At 41.0% G+C, this 23187-nt stretch overlaps 1 protein-coding gene across 2 annotated transcripts in view; it reads right to left on the minus strand.

Moving 5' to 3' along the window:
• The window catches only part of PEPD (peptidase D), a 135158-nt gene extending 122109 nt beyond the window's left edge, over window positions 1-13049 (minus strand). Inside the window, exons 1-4 of one of the 2 annotated variants that reach the window (XM_035337176.1) lie at window positions 12962-13049; window positions 9962-10127; window positions 4767-4950; window positions 3424-3551 (exon numbers count right to left, since the gene is read on the minus strand). In XM_035337176.1, the coding sequence (XP_035193067.1) occupies window positions 3424-3551; window positions 4767-4950; window positions 9962-10127; window positions 12962-13034 (551 nt within the window). In that variant the 5' untranslated portion in view covers window positions 13035-13049. The remainder of the gene's footprint in view (window positions 1-3423; window positions 3552-4766; window positions 4951-9961; window positions 10128-12961) is intronic. The other variant, XM_035337177.1, reaches the window with a different exon arrangement.
• Between the last annotated feature and the right edge of the window lie 10138 nt (window positions 13050-23187).

Here is a 23187-nt window from a genome sequence, read left to right on the forward strand (position 1 = left end):
GTAAGGCATTTCATTGTGCTTTACTGTAGCTCCAAAGTGCCACACCAAGGTTAAACTTCACAAATACAGGTAGCTTCCAGTCAGCTTCATGGGAAAATATTACCTACAACAGATGCAAAGTTAATGTTGTTACACTTACTAATTAGCCATCAGGGCTTGAAAGAAAAAAAAGGAAATTGCTTATAAATATTGCTCTGTCCCTTATAATACGTATTTCTAAAGTTAGAGAATGAAAGTGTTAAATATTTTTGTTTTCCATTAAAAACATTCTTTATGTGGCAAGGCAATTAAGTTACTTTGGCATCCACTCCACATAAAGCAGCTGCCGTACAGTATGTTTTACTTTATAAAATATCTTTAATCAGCACACTGACTAGTTCTGTCATTTATAATTAAGGAGGTAAATGGCAGGTGCAGCAATAATTAGTGAAATTGAAGTCTCTGTGCAAGACATACAGTCATACCAGCTTAATGCTTCCTAGGTATAAAAACAACTGCTAACAGCTTTGCACCACAAACTTGACTAGGTATAACTGTGCAGAAAAAGAGGGGCATTCACAACAGTTATGCTTCTGAAGCCTTTACAGTTTTCTATTATCACATTCATTTCTTAAACTCTTTCTCCAAAAGTAAGAATATAAAAAAAAAAAATTCAGAAGAGCAAAAGGTTATCCTCTGAGCCATCCCGTTAAAGTCTTGGTTTCTGCCTTACACATAATTGGAGGGGTAGTGGGCAGAGTTAAAAAAAACAGTAGATGTACAAAATGGTTCTTTTAGTTGTTACCTGGAAAAAAGCTTTTAAACTAAACATTGGGCTAGCCTAACATCAGGAGAATCACCCATGCTCAAAATTTAAAAACAGACCAACTGTTGTTATTCCTTCTCATCAGGGAAGTAAGACCACCAGTCCAACAAATACCCTCATAACAATTCTGTAACTCCCGCTTTTTTTTTTTTTTTTTTTTTGAGAACATTATTGTTTAATCTGTTAGTTAAATCTCTCCTCCCTTTTAAATCTGCCAAGGTTATTTTTAGCTTGAAGGACTTCTGAAAATAGCCCTACAGCTATTTACAAATCTTTGGAGTATGCACATTCAGACAGAAGCCCTACAAAATGAGTAACATTCCCAAACAAGCATCACCACTGGTACTGCAGGATACTGGCAGATAGCAGCCCAGGACGGTGCAGTCATCTCCTCTGTGTTCACCAGCAGGTGAGCTGGTGAGAGTTCCTATACTCATCAGCATGCAAAATCACCCCTTACTTACAGAAGCAAGTGCAACTGGCAAGTTAAAAATAATTCTAGTGTTCATGGTCTCTGTTGTAAAGTAATAGTCTATTCATCTGCAACCAAATGCTCTCACTGGCGCTTCACTGGTTTTGGCCAACCTAACACTGCAATGTGAAAGAAGCAAAATAGTCCCACTTTTGCATTATTTAATGGCAAAAAGGTTAATCTTTCTGACTGCCATATTATCTAAGCGGTATCTTTGATGGAGCCCAAAGCTATGTCCTTCAAAAGTGGAAGCACACCACAACATCACACAAGACTTTTAGTAATACAGTAGGAGCAAAGAGCCTTCTGCACTTATTTTAATAGAATCTGTGTATTTCTGACTAACTCAAGTAGCAGATTCCCACATCTGTCTTAAATAGAGGGCAATATAAATTGCAGACAAATCAACCTCATGTTGTACTATGAACTAGAAGACCAGCTACAGACCTCACTAAAATACCAACCTTGCAAATATCATACAAGGGATTGCATAGATCTGTGCTTCATCAGTGTCAAAGGAATGTTTCTTCAATGGGCAGATCGAAGCTTCCACATGCACAGAAAAATGCACTTCCAAGGCAAACTATAGTGGGTAAAGCGAGGATGGAAGGTAAATTGCTTTTCTTTCAGTGCTACTTTTGACTTAAAATTGACTCTTCTGGGAAGGAACACAATCCCTAGCTGTGTGCAGTACCCCCTGCCAACTAACTTATGAAGCAGAACTGCTGCTGCCTCACAAAAGAGGTATTCATCCGTCCTTCTGACACGCAGAAGTACGTGGCCATGGCTGACTGAAAAGAAAACAAGATCAAAACAGAGAGATGCAGGAAGGATAAGGAGGAGAATTTAGAAAACAAAGACGCTGCAATAAAGGCAATTGCTTCATTATATTCCACAAGAAAAGTCACAATGGCAATAAACCATTTTTACCCAAAACTGTAATTCTGTAAATGAACCCATAACAAGTGTTGCACAACAAATCAAAAAGGCTACCATATATAAACAACACCATTTTGTTTAAAAATATAAAATGACGCAGTGGAATTTCAGTAATATTATAAAGACTTTCCAGATTAGGTATGATCTGTGTGGGTATAAAACAGATGATTGAACTAGCAGAAAAGAACCTAGGAGTAGGAAAAAGCTTCGTCCGTAAATGCGAACAACCTCCACTAGGGAACAGAGTTTACAGGACATGTGGGAGTTAAACAGCAGCTACCCTCCCATACAGGTGCAGCACTCAGCTGAAGTATTTCAGAGAGCAGTATTTGCATTTTAAAGTGATCACAAACAATTTAAGTTCCAAGGCAGGTCTAAGGGAGTGATATTCATATAAACGCTCTGAGAAGGCAGCAGCCATGCCCTACCATATGGTCTAACAGTTCAGCATATGGGATTGGTTGCAATTGTTTTCCTTTTCCCAAAATTAGCATTAAAATATAAGTGATAGCTTCAATTAGAAACTAAGCAACCTGGGCTTAAAATATTAAATTAGAAGTAATCCAATATTCTGAGACCATGTAGACACCAAAAAAAATTTACAGCTTGTTAAACAGTATAAACACTGTTAAGACTGAGAAAGGAAATGTGCACATAAATAAATTAATCCCTTCACTACTATAGCACTGAGCAGTATTTACTACCTATGTGGATAGAAAAAGAGATGTTTATGGCATACTCACAGAATAGAATTAAAATCACATTCCCCAGTCAGATGGTTCATTAAAGAAAAATAAAAAAATCAAAATATCAAAAGCTAAACTACCTCCTCCCACTCAAAAAGTCTCATTAACCGAGAAGGCTGCAATGTGGTAAAGCAGCTTGAAAAAGTCTACTTTACTAAATAGCTTGTTCTGCTTTAACAGAAGACTTCTACTTTTCTTTATTGTTCAGCTTCCTTTCATGGACACAAGGAGATTCATGGGTTTCAATTGGACACGTATTCTCAGAGAATGGTGGTGGATCATTTGATGTCACCTGATCAATACCAATTGATCACATTTTGTATCACTGCATAGACGTATCACTACAGTTCACACCAAATGATTTGGAGGCGTCTGATTAAAATCAGATAACATTTCAGCTCTTCAGACAATTGCATTAAATACCCAGATACATCTTAACACAGTTAAAAGATATGTCTTACTTTCCCATCCAAACTGCATAACTTTCAGGGAGTTGTGGAACAAAAATCATGGATCTTCCAGTATCAACATCTACTGCTCCAAAGCAGCCTGCTTCAGTTACTCCAAAAGTCCAGTGAAAGTAAGATTCCTAGGTTAAGACAAAATATATTCTTAAAAGTAAACCCTCATTTCTACCAACTCTAAAAATACACTACACTACATACTGAAAGAGATCTATTTTGCTTCTGGAAGTAAAAGAAGTGGTTTAGGTTTAAAGCTTTTCAGACTGATTAGTGTTAGCTTTTAATAAATTTTTCTGCTGGCAACTGGAAATAACCAGAGATTAATAAGCTACTATAAGAAATAAACAGCAGCAAGAAATAAACTCAGCATAATAATACACATTCTTCCAGTCTAGAATTAAGGAATGTAGTATCAGGAAGAAATAATCATGTCACATGGGACAAGGCAAAAGCAGAGTGCAGATTCATTGGGTTGGTCCTGAAGTGAAGACTCAATCTCCCGCAGAGAAAAAGGAAGCTTCAACAGCTCTTAGCCAAGAGTTATTTTAAAAACAAACATGCAAATAACAAAATGCCAAACAATACAAAGATGAATATTGGTAAGGACAGGCGTATAATCTGATACCCTGAAACATGCATCTCTAAAAGCAGACCAGTAACTACATCAAGATGCACACTATGTAGACAGGAATTTATTGTTTTTGGTTCTTCAAAACACACAACTGCTCAATAAATTCATAAAACAAAATGAATCTGTACTAAGAATGTGTTCATCATGACATTAACAAGTCATTAACTCCTCTCTGCAACAGGAGAACATGTGAGTATTTAAGGAAGTGTCTAACCCGAGAAGACGTTGTAAATTCTGAGATACATCCTGGTATGTGGAATTTTACCTGGTATGTGAATTCTACCTATAGAATAGTGAATATACTTTAAATACACTTTTCTATGAATTAATTTGGTTTAGGTCATTGTAACATGTTTCATTACAGAAAGAAGGTTTTTTTTGGTGACAAACAAGACTGAAAAAAATAAGACACCTTCAGTTGCTGCCTTTAATATTATGTTAAATGATGATGTTCATTTTGTTAAATGTTGTTGTTAAACAATTGGTAAGAACTGGTTTAGGCCCTTCAAGCCACATGAGCCCACAAGCCCTGAGAGAATAAGAGTAACCAGAGCTGAAAAGGCAATGTAACAAAGAAATCAATTTATTTCAATGAAGCAAAGCAACACACACATCTGAGATAAGGGAAGAATAATTAAAAATGGTCTAAAAATTCATGCAGTTAGAGGCGATTACTTAATTTGTTTTGAAGCTCTGATTCAACCCTTACCTGGCGAAACACAATACCAGTATCAGTGCAATATCTCTGGGTTTCTTCTCCGCCCTGCAGCAGAACAATTGAGTTCTTCTGGACATCCTTATTCTGTCTCAGGCGATCACACAGCCGTCTTCTGTTCAAGGCAAAGAGTGCTACAGGCACTTTCAAGGTCTCATTCCCCAGCCAAAAAGAAGGTCTAGAAGAGATTTTTTTTTAATTGACAGTTAATGGATGACAGACAGTGGTTGGCACAATTCAGACACACTGTGTTTGTTACTTTAGTAGAAAAAAAAGTAAGTTTAATGCAACTCAACAAACAAGACACTCATCACTCCAGGGGAAGAGATGCTGCATACAATCAGTGCTCTCTGGCTACAATTAGACATTGCTCACACAAATACCAAAGGAAAAAGATGGCAACAGGGGATACAACTGTCTGGAGCTATGGCCCACAGCACACCACATCACCTTTCTCTATGTAAAGTAACATGAAAAGCAGACGCAGACAGCAGCGACAGCCTAATTCTGCTGAACAAAGGCAAAAGAAGAGGGAAGAAAGTGAGCTCTGCATTACTGAAAACAGAAGTGAAAGGCTACACTGTCTGGCAAAACTTCATCGAGGCCCTCTGGGAAGCAAGCGCTGGAGTAGCTGACACAGGGAGCACAGAGAGAAGATGGCAGTCAGCAGGCGTGGGGCGAGTTCCCCACACTCGCGCAGTATCTGTGAATGTGTTGCATCTGTACATACGCTTTACTCTGGCATGCACAGAAGCAGCTTCAGTGAGCGAGTGAGCTCATACATACAGCCAACAGGAGCGTGCCCCAGGTATCAGCGACCTCCTGCCATACAGTGCTACCTCGCTCGAGCAGCACAACACGGCCCAGAGCCTACAAAGTTCCTCTAAGATTGTACCCAACAGAGGCTGTCTGGAGAACGCAGTTTAAAGGTAGACAGCTTGCTTTTAAAACTAAAGATTTATTAAGTAACTAAGGTGTTTAAAATATTACAAAAATATATTGCTGATTCATTCACATTTGTTATAGGTCCACACTTGCAAGTTTCGGAGCTTAACTATAGGAGCAGCCTACGGCTTGGGGCAGGATGTTTTTTTTTAATTGGACATGGAGGAAAATTTAAGAGTATTCCTTTTTTTTTCCCTTCCTTCATGTTTAACATAACAGAGTTGTACTTTGGAGCTTTAGTATTACAGATGAACGCTATTTTATCAATAAAACCTATGCTTTAAGTCCAATTTGCCCCTCGATCTCTGCTTCTCTCAGTTTATTGAAGACATTCTTCTGAATGGCTGGACAGTCATTTTTTTATCAGATAATGCTTCTGGATGAGATGATAGAAAGCTACAATTAAACTGTTAGTATGCTAAAATGACAGACCGGACTTAACCTTAGAGATGCAGAGCTCCACACCTTAATTACTATATAGTTTTCAGAGGCAATTGGAAAAGTAACCTTTGATTTATAGCTGCATGAAATAATCTCCTGAAAGGCTTTATCAGCATCAGAAATGTAAACCTTATAATTTCATACTGCAGACACAGCATAAAAGAGCTAATAAAATATTTTATTTTACTTGTTTATAACTACTTTATATAACAGTGTAAGTCATTTTAGAAGGTGAAAGATTGCACTTACTAATCCAATTTTCAAACTGTCTGCCTAGGAGTTCAGCTGATGGTGCACAAAACCCAAATGTATTTATTTTTATTACTTCCCCCACACACCTGATAACCCAGCAACATGGCAGGTGATAATTACACGGGCTGCAGACTACCTATTGAGGCACATTAGCATAGCATGGAAGCACAGCATAAGGTTTCATTTTGGAATACCCTGGCCTCTCAGAAGAATGAAGTGAGTTCAAACAATCCTAGCAAAAACTACTGAAAATTTAAAATCAAATAGCAAACCTTAAACAAATTAAGCGCAAGACTTTTCAGGTGCAAAGCTCAGCAACTTGGCACTGCAGAAGATGTTGAAAACTGTTATCCAAGCAAGATCACCCCCTGGAGTATCTCCATGCAGGGGACTGGAAATCAGATGCACATCTTATTGAAAGTATAAAAGGAATGAGAGAACATAATCTGATACCCTTATGCCAGAGGTTACTCTCAGATCTTTCTATCTGCTAATAAGAAAACAAAACCAAAAAAAGGGCAGAGGTCATAGCACAATCTTTTTTATGTTTTGCTTCAGAGGACAGAACAAAAGACATTTTACTGTCTTCACAGTTGTTTTTGCTCTGGAAAAAAACAGGCTCTGACCTCCCTCCTCTGCTAGGCCTACGCCTACAACCCAGAGCTGATACGACACTGCTACAAACACGCATTTTCATCTCTGATAAGTTTACTGTTAATGCTTTTATTGCATTTATTGCACTTTTATTGCACTTAAAACCTTTGACAACCAAAATGAGACTAAAGGAGAAATAATGATGTCAGGCAGGAATTCTTACTGGTAGTCTCCATGAACCGCTTCAAATCTATCTTTTAGTGTGATCTTAACACTCAAGCTAAAATGCTTTATGATGTAAAATTATCGCTTTTTTGCGCATTTTAGCTAACCCAATGGCAAAAAATGGGCTTTCCTTGTATGTATATACCTGAACCTCCTCTCCCTGGTTGAGTTTGATGCCACAACATTAATCATTTGATCGTATACAGTTGTTTTAGATTTGCACGGTTTTGTCACAGGCATGGACGGCCTTGGTCTCTAATTTAAGGTTGCAGTAACAATCACAATAGCTGCATGTGCCAGATCCCACAGCAAGGTTTGAAGGACACAGGAGGGCTGGGCTGAACATCCTTGCAAATACTGCTTAGCAGCTGGAGTTCTCTGCTCATAAGTGAATTAATGCCTTGGATTGTACAGACTTGCTATGCAGCAGGTCTACTTTCACAACTGAGAATCTGCGGAGAAAAGCACCTGGTTTTCAGGAAGAACAGGCTAAGACATTTGCTTCTTCCACATCTTCCTTTCTGCAAACACCTGGACACCAAACCAATGGCAACCTCACCAAACAGGGATGGAGTAACACCACAGCAACACACCCAAAGGTGCTGCTTTGCTCTGCCTGCAGAGGTTGGCTCATTATGTACGTGTGGCCCGAGCACTGCTTTCCACAATTTATGCAGACAGTCAGAGACTAGCACCTACACAGGTGTTTAAGGCTAAAGAAAAAGAGCACAGCTACACGCGTGCTCTTCTATTGCCAGCAGCAATTTAGAAAGAGAACTCTCTTACTACTCAAGATCACAGTCTATGTCATCAAACATGGGACTGGCTGTGTAACCGCTCTGTTGTGACCATTGCTCTATCGGCAAGACATACACGACAGGTAAGTAGGTTACTACCAGCCTGGTCTTTTTTTTTTCTCGATATTTCTTCCAACCCAACCATTTCTTCCAACCCAACCACATGTGCCTATGCAGTACAGCCATGATTATTATTGAGCACTTCAGTTTTAAATATAACTCATTGCAATGCCACATATAGTAAGTTGGGTGGCTGCACGTATATGACTGCCTCGCATGTATCAACCCTGGAAATACACATGCAATTGGATCAACACAAAGCTCTCTGAATTTGCCACCTAAAACTACTATCACAAAGTTCCTTCTCAAGAATCAGTTAGAAGCGTTCAGTTTTGGTCTGTGATCTCTGATAAGTCACCCACTTTACATCACACAAGACATACAAATAACAGAACTTAGGTACGATACCCTGGCTGCTCCTTCGAGGTCTGATTCTTCTATTAGCACAGGGAGCCTGGTTCCTACAGCCACAAACTGAACTCAGAACTGTAATGCAGAACTATATATATGATAATTTGTAATGAAGGGCATTTAAAGTAAGCACTGCTTTGTGGCACACCTGTCTTTGAACCTATGCAAACTTCCGCAAATAAGCAATAGTCAGTGTTAGAAATGGCTACTTGCAAGACCAGGACAGGACACTTGAAGTTCAGCTTCCTCATTTTACAAGTCTGGTACCAGAACTCAGCCATTACTCAGTCTGGAAAGACCTCCCACAGCAGCTGGCAGTTTCCCTGTTGCCTGTCACATACCATTTTTATGATCACTTAGGCCTAAGCCCACAGAATAACTCTTTTTATTTTACCATACTCAAAGTAAAGTGTAGCTAAGAACATTCAACTGCATCTGATTCTTTAAAGGATATTTTTCTTTTGCATGGAAACTTTCATTTTCAAGGTTTATTTCATAAGTTTTATGTTTTCAGAGAGATATTTTGTTATGGTATGATCCATCTAATGGATGCAACAACCAGGAATTCCATTTTATTTCTGTTTCTGAGTTAGCCTTTTGCACCTCTGGTTTTCAGAAGAAAATTCCTGGTCTGTCATGCTGTTCTACTGAGGCCATGACGACAGGATCCAGATTTTAATAAAGCTAAGAAACCCCTGAAACTATTCTTCCAGAAGTTATCTGTTAGCTGGGCCTTATTTATTTGTTTTGAGCAACAGACAGAATCATCACCATCATCTTAAGCTCTAGCCAATTTTTGATGCTTTTTCTACAGCACATCAAGAGGCCTACACTAACAGCAGCGCTATGCAAGGGAAACAGTGAAAGCAATGCTGCCCTCATGGCGCAAACTGGCTGTGTCCCTCACTGCCAGCTAAGCACTTCTTGTAACTACCTCAGCACTTTTAAGTCGCTGTCCCGTCCCATGTCCTATCCACTCCCTCCCTTGTGGTGTAGCTTTGCTATCAGCTGGACCTGGCACGGAACGTTTGCGCTGGGACCTGTCACAAACTCTCAAATCACTGGAAAAACGGCGGAGTTCAGCCGTAAAAAAGAACTGAGCCCTGGTGCTACCAGCCTGTGCCTGCCCGCCTGCATCACCTCCCAACAGACGGGGCAGGGAGGCTCTGTGACTGCAGCCGGCACGGACCAGGCAGCGCCGCGACCCGCGGCCCCCCCGACAGCTCTGCCGCGACACACGGGCTGCTGTCACCCCAGGGCTGTCGCGACAGGCGACAGGCTGCACCGCGAGCCGCCCAGAGCCGCCGCCACCACCATCCCGCCGCCACCCCCGACCCCCAGGGGCCCCCCCGCGGCTCCTCCCCGCCGCCCTCGCCCCGGCAGGGCCGGGCCACCACAGGCGGGGCGGGCGGGCGCTCGGGGCACGGCACCGGTACCGCCGCCGAGGAGCGGAGCGGAGCTTACCCCGCCGCGGCCATGTTGCCTCGCCGCCCTCCGCCCGTCACGTGGCGGCGGGGCCGGGCCGCAGGCCGGGCGGGCTGCTCGGCGCAGGGGCGGGGAACGGGGAGCCGGGGAGGGACGGGGTCGGAGCGAGCTTGCAGGGGAGCGGGGCGTCGTGGGGTGGCAGAAACTGGAAAAATAAATATTAAAAAAAAAATGCAGGTGGTGCGGTCCTCTCTGGTCTCAGGGTGCTGCTGCCTGGAACACAAGTCCTGTGAGGAGCGGCTGAGGGCACTGGGGTTCTTTGGTCTGGGGAAGAGGCTCAGGGGAGACCTCATTGCTCTCTGCAACTACCTGAAAGGAAGGTGTGGGGAGCTGGGGGTCGGCCTCTTCTCACAGGTAACTAGTGAGAGGACTAGAGGGAATGGCCTCAAGTTGTGCCAGGGGAGGTTCAGGTTGGAAATGAGGAGACATTTCTTAGAGCAGTCAGGCGTTGGGTCAGGTGGCCCAGGGAGGTGGCGGATTCACCGTCCTTGGGGGTGTTCAAGAAAAGGTTGGACAGTGGTGCCTGGGGACATGGCTTAGTGGATGTATGGGCTACAGCAGGGAAAGTTAACTCCATCCCAGCCAGACCCAGTACACATTGGTGATGGTTGGACCAGATGATCTTGAAGGTCTTTTCTAACCTTAATGATTGATTCTGTGATAAACAATCGCTGACCAGTGATCAGGTGAAGAACTGTGACATTCCTGAATCCCTTGACACAATGTGATTCATTTACTTTTCTTCAAATTAGCTGTTTCATTTTTTCATATTAATGGAAAAAGACACATACTATTTTACATATTTTTCATATTCAAGTGTCAAAATAGGTGAGAAGTTTCATTTATTATCTGTGTAGAGTTAGTCCCAAACCTATTTTGCTTTGGTACATTCATTGGTTGGAGTGATTCCCAGCCGTGCCAGTGGACATGGCCCTGAGTGCCTGCTCATCTCAGCAGGACCCCATATAGCAGCAGCACTTGGATCTGTGCTAGACTACGTCTCTGCACGGGAAGAAATCCATCACTATCACCTCTTTACCTGCCATTTCACTGTGCATCTATAAAATGGATCCATATCTGTGGATGCCAGGGTAGTACTGCAATGCTGAGTGCATTATTGACCAAATCATGCCCAATGTTCACAAAGATTAGCAGCACTTCTACAACACCAGCCTGGCTCTGCAGCAGCACGGCTGCCTATTCAGGCTCTGCTCTACTCTTTGTCTCTTTGCAAAGTGTGGAAACAGTCCTTCCAAAGGGCTTTACCCAAATACTTTGCTGTATCACAATACTTTCTTCTGATACCAATGTCAGAACTATAGTGAAAAGGCATTGCTCATCAGCAGTAGAGCGATAACTCAGAATTGTGTTTCTCCTTGCACAGAGTGGAGGGCAGTGGTATGCAAGAAAAGCTGCCAGCTCAGACTGGTACTTATCACTATTTTACTGAGGCACAGTGCAGCTATGAAAAGTATTCAGGTCACACAACAGAACTCTTCTCTCTTGTTCTTTATCCAGTATTTTATGCTTCTGGGTATTTTCTTTTGCTGTTGCACGGCAGTTATTGGCCATGTAACAGCCCTAGCATTGGCCCTAGCATATGAATTGTTAGTTCCTTGTGTAGCAAGAACAAACCAACTCAGGTTCTGAAGAAGTCGGTGGGGATAGGAGCAAAAGTCAGTGCAGTGTACCAAATACCAAAGGACTGGTACTGGCTGCAGTGGGTCCTGTTGATGGCTGTTGTTAAACACCTCAAATCCAAGTCAAAACACCTTCAAAATACTTCCAAAAAGCGAATAGAAAGCATCTCTTGCAGGGATTAGAGCACCACGGCATGATAAATTAATTTTTTGAGAAACTGTAAACTCATTTGTGAAAGCAAGCAATCCCTTTAAAAGGTCCTATTTCCAGCTTTTACCTCTGGAATCTGATTGTTTTAACTGGTGCTTCTTATAAAAGAAAATAATACAAGAGGTGACGCTTACAAAACCACATCAGTGTTTTCAGACACAACTGCAACTTGAGGCCATTCCCTCTAGTCCTACCGCTAGTTATCTGTGAGAAGAGGCTGAAAAAAGTCAAGAAGTATGAAGGTTGCAGATGAAGTTAATGTTTGTTATAACAAAATTGTGCAGTGTTATTAAGCAATGTGCATAATTAAATGCCTTTTTGATGGCAAATTTGGGGAGAAAACTGCAGCTACTCCACAGCTGGTTCTGAAGTGGTGTGTGAAAGCTGCAGGACAATCAAAGGGAAAGACTGATTTCAGAAAGTCTGGAGAGGAGCATGTATATTAAGAAAACTGGAGGTCACCTAGTCATCCTCTAGCTCTTTATGTTTTTTTACCCAAGGGTCACATTTACTACAATATATTTAATTCAAGAATCTGAAATTTCTTCCCTGGACTGCCTATTTGACAATAAAAAAATACTTTTTGGGGGCCCAGATTAACAGACCAATACCCACTGTAGACATTCTTATTGATAAGCTGTTGAGTTGCATGGGACTTCCTCCTGTTTTCGCAAAGAATGAAAAAGTTTTTTAATGTAAACTGGAGTAAAATGTTGCAGTGCTTTGAGTCTCTAGTGGTGATGCTTTCTGCTTAGACTTGAGCAGAGTTAGTGGGAGGAGTCAGGGAAGCTCACTTTGCCTTTCTTTCTTTTCCTGTCACAAGTATAGAGAAAAAAAATCTTCAGTATACTCTTCCAACTACTGTTATCAATGGCTTCTGAAATTCTTGCCCTCCTTAGAGAAAAGGTCTCCTGCCTTGTAGTATCTGTTCTCTGAAACAGGTTTTCTGGGTCTCTTACTCCAGTTTATTTTAATTTCCTCCTCTCTTGCCCTTGTCATTTTAATCTCTTTCCAAAAACAATTGATGGGAGTTAGAAGAGTTAACCTGCATTGTATTAAAGACTCCATTTCTTCATTCCATAGAGAAAAACAAACAAACAAACAAAAAACAACTATGTTGTTTATTACCTAAGACATCCTGTTTTTGTGTCTCAGGACTTGAAAGAGTGAAATTCCTGCAATACACACAAATTAAACTCATTTGCAAGGTGGCTATGTAGGTAGCCAGTTGAAATCCCAACCACAGAAATTATACTGGCAGCCAAACTGGAGGCACAACCAGCTTTATTATACATACAGGTAACTCTGATTTTCTCTTTGCACTGCATTTGACTCTGCAATTGAGATAATGCAACCTTAGTATCTTAGACTAGTTTAGGGTATTTCCATCTATAACAAGATTCAGCCATTACTGTCACTTGCCTCCCAGTAGTGTTTACCTCCATAGTAAAGAACATTCTCTCTCAACTTGAAGGCCTGATTTTGCATTTTTGGTGTCTTCAAAATTGCCATTATAGCAGTTTGGGTGTACAACAGCTCCAACACCGGAACATGTAGTTGGATTTGGCACTGGCCAGATTTTTGAGGTAAATCTTCCTGGTAAGCACATCAAAGGCATGGTGGAGGCTCTCATCTTCAACTGTTATTCAAACACTGAGTAGAACAATGTACTTCTTAAATAGGGAAAATTCAAATCTGCGGAATGAGACAAAGCAAAACAACAACAACAAAAAAGATTTGAACACGAGCATGCCCTGGTCCATTGTCTCCTTGCATAGGTGATGGGGGAGGAACAGCTGCTCTGCTCTGAGTCCAGGCAGCATCTTTCTGAATTACATCAATCTGCAGAGTCCCCAGGGATCAGTAGGAAAATTTCCTCTCCCTCACCTCTGAGACTCAGCTGTGCATCTCCTGAGCAGTTTGCACTCCGTGCTGCTCCTCTCTCTCCTCTGCACACTCTGCACTCCTGAATTTGCCACTCTGAAACCAGCGCTGATAAATTGGTATCAGGATTTTTCATTTTTCTGTGCATTGTTCTTCATCCCTGTGTGTTTTAAGTTTTTATTCCGCTGTCCAGGCAGAATAAATCTTAGAGTTCACTTTATTGTCTCAGCAGCGTCAATGAGTGCATTCATATAGGGTAACTGAAGCTTTGTCCCTTCAAAGCAACAGACTGAAGAAAAGCATCTGCCTTTGGCATTTTCATCATGAAACAATGTTGAGTAGATTTTCCCTCAAGCACTAAATGTATACTACTGTATTGATTTTTTTTTTGGATCTTGAAATAAAAGTGTGATTTTCCCAAAGCCTGCTTGAACTAAATTATTATAAAAGACAAGAAAGGTAAAGCATTATACTGCCTCATTACTCTCCCCATTGACTTTCACTTCATTGTAAGAAAATCTACTATGATCAAAATGCAAGGTCTAGAGACTCTAAGGTAACTTCTCAGTCTGTTAACTGCTTTTTATAAATTTTTGCAATTTTATTTTTGGGTAGGGATTGGGGCGGAGGGGGGGCAGGGGGAGATGGGAGCAGCTCCTTAGTATATACTGTCAGTGTTCCACTTAAATCAGTCTGTCCTCTGTATTTGTAAGGTGCTTACACAGGAAACCTTCTCTCATAAAACATGTATTACAACAGCACTCGCAAAAATGCTTGGAAGAGTGCTTTTTAGTGGGGGATTTCGTTGGTTTTTGTTGTTTCTTTGTTTGTTTTCATAGGAATTGGTGGCCAATGTGATCTCCGTAATGTTTCTCTAAACCTCTGACAGCTTTAAAGAATTGGTTTTTGGGTATTGCCACATATTGTTTTGTTTCAATAAAAGGAGACTTCTCAACGATTTTCAGTCTGTTCATATATTGGCTTTTTTGCTAACCCATAGCCATGGACATAGATTACACTCGTCTCTGTGCTCTTTGCAAAGTGCACAGATCCATGTTTCCTGAGCTGTCACCTTTGTTTTCCTAAGCTGTGTTTCCTTATCCTACATAAAAAATGTGCTGCGTGATGTCAGCACAGGTCAGTAATGGTCAATTGCCAGGTGTAAGAGGTAAGCCACTATCCTGTAATTTCTTTTAAAATTGTTGCTAATTAGTATGGACATTTTTGTTTATTCTAAGTAAGTATATATTTTACAGAAAGGGATGTAGTGACATTTTACAAAACTGTTTTTCAGACATGAATGTAGTATTACTGCAGCTGTTACCCTAACAGCATTAGTGTGGAAACAACTGAGGAAAAAAAAGTTTCTTCACATTCCTCATGATTTATTCCCACAGCATTTGTCATTCTCAAATGCTCAGCCTTTTCTGCAGAGAAGTGGTAAATTGGCTATATTGCAAATGGCAAACCCAAAGTGGCACTAATGGCAGGCAGAGGGCTTTGCACCACCTCCTGCAATATTAGTGGGGGAAGAAAATGATGAAGTTAAAGCACTGTGTGACAGAAAATTTGCTCTAGCCTGGATTGGTGAGCATCTGACCACTTGTACAATGGGAAAGCATCATTTCCCACACAAGTGCCTTTTGAAACCACAGATTTACCTGAACCCTTGCAATATATTGTAAAGTCATAATACAGAACATGTTTACTAATTTTAAGTTTTCTTTCATTAGTCTGCATAATATACTCTCCACCTAGTGCACAACAAATCCCCAAACAAGCTTATAAGATGCTTATGTAAATATTTTCTCAGAAGATTAATGCCTTCAGGCTTTTGTACATTATGATGCATATCTTCACACTGATTTCAAGTCAGATTTTCCACATTTTTGTCAGAAAATCCTCTTTAATTATTTATTGTTTACATGGAAAGTATTTTCCACTCTGAGGTCTTTCATTAAAATTTTAAGCTACTGGTTTATCAAGATTTACGTTTTGTTGATGATGAAGAAATTGCTTTCTCTTGCACAAATTACAGCCAACTATGAAGAGAGGCAGCTAATCTGAATGAGTGAATACAATCATCCAGGCTTTGCACGGATGACATTTCCTTTTTCTACATGAATCAGCCCTACCCACCTTGCTAGGAAAGACCTGCTTCTTCTGATACTGCCCTCTAATGATTGAAACAGCCCTTTTTTCAGCTCTGCCCATTTTACACTGTTGTATTGTGCAGCAACAGCGGGGCTGCAACAGCAGACGGGCGGCAGTGCTGCTGGGGACACGTTTGCCACAGCGCACAAACTCCTTCGTGCAGCTGTTTCTGGCCAAAAGTCACCAGTGCTCCTTCCCCAAAGTGAAAACAAGGGCTCGTCTTCAGCACCAACCGCAGAAGATGAGATCTACGACTTCCTATTCATACAAATGGCTCATCTAATCTCCTCTTCATTGGACTGAAAATTCAACCCAGCTGGCTCTTGGATTCAATTTAAAAATAAAGTGCTAAGCAATTGGCCTATCAGATTATCTAATCATATTTTATGTCCTGTGACTACAGCAATGTTTCAGTTTGGTCAGCCCAATTACATTCCCCGTTATCCAAAGCCCATTCCCATGAGAAAGCTCTAACATGGCAGCTGAGGTGGGAATGGAGAAGATTGGGCAAGAATATGCTAGAGGACAGAAAAGATAAAAACCATGAATCAGAGAATTCAATTATCTTTTGAACTGTAAAAAATGGTATTTTACACAATTGCTCTTCCCCCCCAAAAGACAAAATACAGCCTTTCTCCCAGGCAGTGGAAGCTGTGCCAAATGTACGAAGCAGCCTCCTATCTGTACTGAGGATGTGATATGTCTCTTCGCCTGTTAATGAATCAACTGACTAGCATTTATTTTAAAAACAGGTCATATTTAGAGACATTTTTCAAAGAGCACCAGTTTGATCAGAGGGCAAGACTGGGTTTATTTCAGAGACACAGCCTTCCCTCCCAGAAAGGGTACCTGCTGGGTTCCGGGCACAGCTGCTGCTCTCGCTGGCAGCCTCCCTGCATGACTTCTGGGCACAAATATTTACAAATACCTGCATGAAGATTAGGCTCAATGAGATTCAACTTGGGCATCGAACATAATAACCACAATCACCTTCCTTTGCTGGCTAGCCTCTAATTTAAGGTATAATTGTCTGGTTTTAACTTTACAGTCACAAACGCAAAAGTAATTTCTGAGAGGTTATTTGATGTCTCAAAAACTCTGTTTTGCTAAACTATCCTTTAGTTCTGTACAAGTTTAAGCTATCGTGAGAACAGTTTCACTTGGTTTCTATCAGCATTTGCAGTGTTAAAGCAATCTGTGCTAAGGAGAGTCAGATAGAAAGCTCAAAGAACATGTGTGGTTTAATCGTGTGCGTGTATGTGTGTGTGTGGTACTTCCAAGCATCCTGTATTTCAGGTGGCATCTGTCTGCATCCTTGAAAATAAAAAGGCTCATACAATTTCACTAATGTGGTGCTACAGCTGTGCCATTTTTTTCCCCTTAAGCCCTGACAGGCATCTTTGTTTGTATGCAGGGGCTCTGTTTGAACTGTTGCCTGGTGTCCTTGCTTTTTATGCTGGCAGGAGAGGTGATTTTTTTGTTTTGTTTTCATTTTCAGAAGATGTGGTAATTTTTTTTGCTACCATTACTGTTGACAGCAATGACTCTTGTAGTCCAGGCTGGCATCACACTACGGTCAGAGATAAAGAATTTGGCTTCAGAAAATAATGTGGGTTCTTACTGAGTTTCAGAACCGGGGAGATGCCAAGGAGCAGTGAGCGAAGTGCAGGCCTCACCCCGCGTGCAGCCTGCACGCCCCCCAGCCAGCTCCCCGTCCAGTGGAACTACCTGGGGGCTTACAGAGGACCAGGGTGTATAAAGCATGTGTAAACCAGAGCAGCTCCACCACTAGATGTGACACAGCAGTGTTAATTTAGGACTTGATTTTATGTGTTGTTTTACTTGTTACTATTTGCATGCTTTAACTGTGCAGCAGCCCTTTCTTTCCACCGCTCTGCCTGCCCATTTGAGTTCTGTTGAGTAGGGACAGAAAAGCAACAGCATTCGCTGCTGTCCCAAGACTGAAAAGAGGTGATTTTCACTTGTTTCCAGATTAAAATAAATTTTAAAAATGGGAGAGGGGGAAACCTCTCCAGGCTCAGGCCTCTTTCTGTAATCACACCTCTGGGCACTTCGGTAGGGACCCCCACCTCAGCAAGGCTCGGGCCCTGTGGGAGGTTTTCCCAGTGTGGAGTTTCTGCACTGAGTATGGCAATGCAAATCCCTGAGTCACACCCGCAATGCCTGCCTGATGACTGGCTGAGTAATGCTGCTTTGACAACACCCAATAGATTTTGCAAAGAGTAAGGCCTCATCAGAAATTTGTCAGCAGTAGTTTAGGAAATACTGAAGATTTGCAGAGCTAACAGCTCTGTGGGTGTTTGCTGTTTGGCTATCTACATAAACAAACAGCTGGTGCAGCTGGAATAAAATCAGCAAAGTTGTTACTAATTCAGACTCTTTGGGCACGTCTCTGCTTCAGGCACAGAAATGACTGTGGTGGAGCGTATTGACATCCCAGCTAATTTGAAACCACCTAGCTTTGTACCAGAGGAAGTCAGCTACAGCAGCAACAAGCTCATCATGGATTCATTTACCCTGCTTTTTGGCTTGAATATTTGTGCCAACAGGATTAGTGAAACCCTTTTAAAATCAGAATAAGGAGGTACAAAGGACTTGATTCAGCAGCAGTTTGATTCACAGAGAAAACTCACAGTAGCTCACAATAAGAGCTGTGACAGTCTACAGAGATGGAGACAAGGAGCTTAAATCTGCAGTGGTGGACAACAGGGAGGCAGTGAGCCAAAAAACGCAGTGGCTGTGGGGAGGGGTCCAGCCCTCACTGTGCATCCTTTATGTCACTGCAAATGGAAAATGTCACATGGAAAAAAAGGAGACTCCTATTAATAAAGAGTCACTGGAGTAATGTGCAGCAGAAGAGAAGGAGGGATTATGTCTGGACTTGTTTATCTGCAGAGAACTTTATGTGCTGTGAGAGCTCTGACTGATTGCTTCTGGAAGACTTTCTTAAATTTAGAGTCAAAGTTCAGGGACCTTTCCCACATCACTTGGAATAGCTGGCATGAAAAAATACCCTTTATTTGTAATAATTTTGTGTCAACAATGACTTGTTTTATACATGTTACTTTTGCTTGTTAGGAGCTGGTCAGACAAGCAGGCAGGCAATTAATTGACCAAGGCAGTCAAATGTTCATTGTGTGGTAACTTCTGGCTGTGAGGAAGGACACAGTTCCACTTAACTAACCTATTGACCTAACCCTAATCTCAGATTTATTCTTATTCTTCTCACTAGCGTGAGTCAGCACATTTAAAAAGTGCAATAAACGAAAATGTAAAATATAAAAGGAAAACATCTAGTACACTTTAAACCTCCACCACAAGCAGCACTGCTGAGACAACAGTCTGTGAGAACAGGACTTGCTGATAAAAGCAGCTTATTGTAAAAGACTGCCTCGTTCAAAGCGTTCAGGACCATGGGTCATTACTAAGGCATGGATTAGGGCTAGGTCTTCAAATGAGTACAGTGAAGGCTAAAGATCTGGACATTAAGAAGCCTCCTAAAGCTATGCCAACCAAGCCCAAAGGGGATAACAGTAGAAAATATTATCCAAATATCAATTGGAAAGCAGTCACAGTAGTACACCTAAGAAAGAGTGAGGAATACCATTGCTACAGGCACCCTGCAAGCCTGCCAGACTCTAATGAGACAGCCTGACTAACAAGGGAAAGATATGGGAGATGTTCAGCAGGAGCAGACCTCGACCTTGGAACTGAGCCCACATTCTGTAGCAGAGGCAATAATGAGAAAGGCAAGATCAAAGGAGACAGCTCTAACAAAGAGGCAAAAGAGATAGGTAAAGACACATGAGCACTTACCGAGTACGTGGCTTCTTAGTCCTTTGCTTTGGGCTTGACCTCTTCTTCTCCTGACTCTCCTCTTCTTCTCCCTTCACCACTGAAAGTCCAAGCCTGGTGACAGGGACATCCTGTGCTGTTGATGCAGCACATTGTTTACAGCACGCCTGCTTGATACATTCACAGCCATTATGCATGGGTAATTTTTATTACCCAGGGGCTTTTCTCTTTTACATATCCCCAGCTACAATTTTACTGAAATCATTTTCTTTTTTATTGGCCTCTTACATTGTTAGAGTGCCCGTGATTTCCCCAAGGTTAGATGATGAATGACAACATATCATACAAAGACAAAATACAGGCATTTGCCAACTATAAAACTGATTTTTTTCATTTGATATATTTCTTTTTCTTGTGCAACAATGATAAGTTACCTTGATGGTATGAACAGTACAAAGAAAAGTATAACAAGGACTCTTCTGAGCCTGGGATCATACAAAGAATAGATTTGATAAAGATAACAGATTTCTCCTCACATGATTGACATTCAAAAAATGTTTTAACCATTTTAAAGACAATTTCAGATACAATTATCTGGGTTCAATTCTGCAATCAGTTGTGCTTAGGCAGCCAGCTGGGTCCTTGAGTGGTTCCAGTGACTTCAGCAAAACCAAAGGGAATGTAGAGACATACCCTTAAATCTGTACCCTACCAAATCTAGTCTCAGTTTCTCAGCAGCTTAGGGGTCTCTTTTCCACCCTTCCTTTTCCCCAGACCTCTCCCTCAAACAAGGCAGCTCTTATGCTGTCTGGTCAGCCAAAAGCCGGCAGCGTGCCTCTCCTCCTCCCTCCTCCCCTCTTGCTGCAGGCGTTTCATAGCTGCAATAGCTCCCAGCCAACCCCATGCAGGAGGTGGCTTTTGCACAGACAGTATTTTCTGTTCAAACAGGCATTCCCAGCTGCTCCCAGGAAGTGGAACATGAATATCATCGCTCTTCTGGCTGAAGTTTTGTGATCTTAGCCAAGCTTTAATCTGACCAATTGGTCTTTTTTTTACAAAGCTGGGAAGAAGTAACAAGCAATGTGTAGGCATCCACAGGCCTCCAGTCAAGCACCCGGTGTGAGACTGCTGCAGTACCTGCAGATGAAAGGGGCTCAGGGATGTCCATGGAAACACAGTATTGATCCAAACGTGTGAACAGATGTTTCCTCGCAAGCACGTGTAGACTCTCTATGGGCAGCAGAGAGTTGGCCTTAGAAAAAGAAACTTAATTTCAGATGAAGAAACTAAAGTAAAAGATGGACAACAGACACTATTTATGTTAAATTCTTCAAAAAAAAAAAAAAAAACTAATAATTATAAAAATCTGCAAGTGAACATTTTTAGGTTCACTGACCTGAAGATGAATATTCTGGTGACAGAATGGCAGGATGTAAGAATAACACGTGCTCTGAACACGACAGAAATATTTTAAATCAAATACAACACATCTACCTATCCATACAACATGGGAGGGAGAACAGATAGACAATTTTGTCTTGCTTTGTTCTGTCCTGGCTTGTTGCCCAGATAGGCCTGGTGACCATAATGAGCTGATATCTCAGTTACTTCTATCCACCTTTTCCAAGACTTGATCCAAAACTGAGAGAAGTTTACTGAAAGATTCCAACTGACCCCAAGTCTTTGGTTGACCTATGTACTGGAATTTTTTGTTTCAAGATGTCTTGAAATATATTTATGATAATATTAATGCTAATGTTGCTGTGGGTTCCAGAAGCTGTAATCACAAAAATTTTCAGACTCTGTGCTTTAAAATGTGGCTATTTTTCTATCAGCTCAGTAGTAAAATCAGTATCAGTTGTGCTCTGTAGGGTTGTGTCTCTGGTTGAAATAGTTCCAATCCACTCCAGACCTACTTGTGAGACCTTCTCCCAGTCCCAAATGGCTCAGTCCTCTCTAAAGCAGGAAGTCAAACCGTATTGAAGATCAATTTGGAAACAACCAGACACCATCCCTAGGAAGAAATAATTGTGTGGTATGTCACATTATTCCCAAAAAAGAGATTACATTTCTGAGAATTGAATCTGTGTTATTTTTCTGGAGAAAAACAAAATAAACAACAACAAAAAGAATAATCAAACACACAAACCACCAAAAACTATGGCTAAAAAAACAATCTTTTTTTACCAAAAAAAAGTAGGTCAGAATTTCAAGGCATCAAATGTAACTCACAGGGTTTTAAAGAGAAGGACTAAACAGAAAGGATAAATAACCTGTAACCCAACAAGAACTTAGAAACAAGTTATGTGCCTGAACTTTTGAACTCAATCTTTCCACTGTACTATCATATACAAACGACATGACTGATGGAGTTGAAAGCTGCATTTCAAATTTTTCAAATGAGATTAGAAAAAACATCAAAACCATTTCTAATACAATGGAGGTGTTAGATTGATTACACTGTTGGATTAACAGATGGTAATTGCAGATATATGAAGACTTTTAAAGTCCTCAAGCAAAGAACCTGAAGGAGAAATAGCTATTATTTGGAAAGGCACTAGAGCAATCTACCTCACAAAATAGATAAAACTTACAGTTGTAATATTGTTAAGGTTTTCAGCCAATGTACATATGAAATGAAAAATACAGAATCAGATTGCTTAAAGAATAATGGAAAGATAAAAGGACCAGCAGTTTTATTGTCTGAGTCACTGGTTAGATGTCACATAGACTTCAATCATTGAAATGAAAAAATATTTTCATTATACCAGTAGCGAGCAGAGGAAGAGTAATATAATTAAGGGTGCTCTCAGACACACAGTGTCAAACTTCTGCTATCATTTGGAAGAGTCAAGACTAAATCAGGATATTCCACCCAGGGAGTTAAGGCTACTGTGTACGACTCCTCCCCAGGAGCACACAGAAGCAGGTAGCACAGCTCACGCACTGAGCGGTGCTAATTCAGCTGTTTGCACCCATCTTGCAAATACAGGATTCATGACTGTACATCTGGCAGTATTTGTGCTCCTCAGGAAGACCATATGTGGAGTCAGGTTAACACAAAATGTATAGCAAAGTATCCAAAAATGGTATAGTTCTTTATGTAAGTTATTTTTAGACACCGTGGTAGCAGAGCAAGTTGCAAGTGGGAATCCTCAGCGTTTCAGCATTCGGCAGCAAAGTGAAATGGATCCAGATGCAGTAGCTATAAAATCTCATGACTGAGTCTAATGTTTCTGTGCTTGAAGGAGGCTTTTATATCCAAAGTTCTGCCAATCATATATAAATTGCTGACAAAACCATGAAAATCAAAACTAAGGGTTTTAAAATGCAGAGCTTTTCTTGAGTGATCATAATATTGATAAACAGATGGGCTGGGTGATACGAATGCACAAGCCTTCCCATACCAGGTGCAGAACTTCTGTTCTCGCCCACACATATATATAACCATGGTTGACTTTCTCACCCATGTTCCTTTGATTAAAACTATTTATACTGGA

This window comes from Oxyura jamaicensis, chromosome 11 (assembly GCF_011077185.1).
Source record: "Oxyura jamaicensis isolate SHBP4307 breed ruddy duck chromosome 11, BPBGC_Ojam_1.0, whole genome shotgun sequence".
In the NCBI taxonomy this organism is placed as follows: domain Eukaryota; kingdom Metazoa; phylum Chordata; class Aves; order Anseriformes; family Anatidae; genus Oxyura; species Oxyura jamaicensis.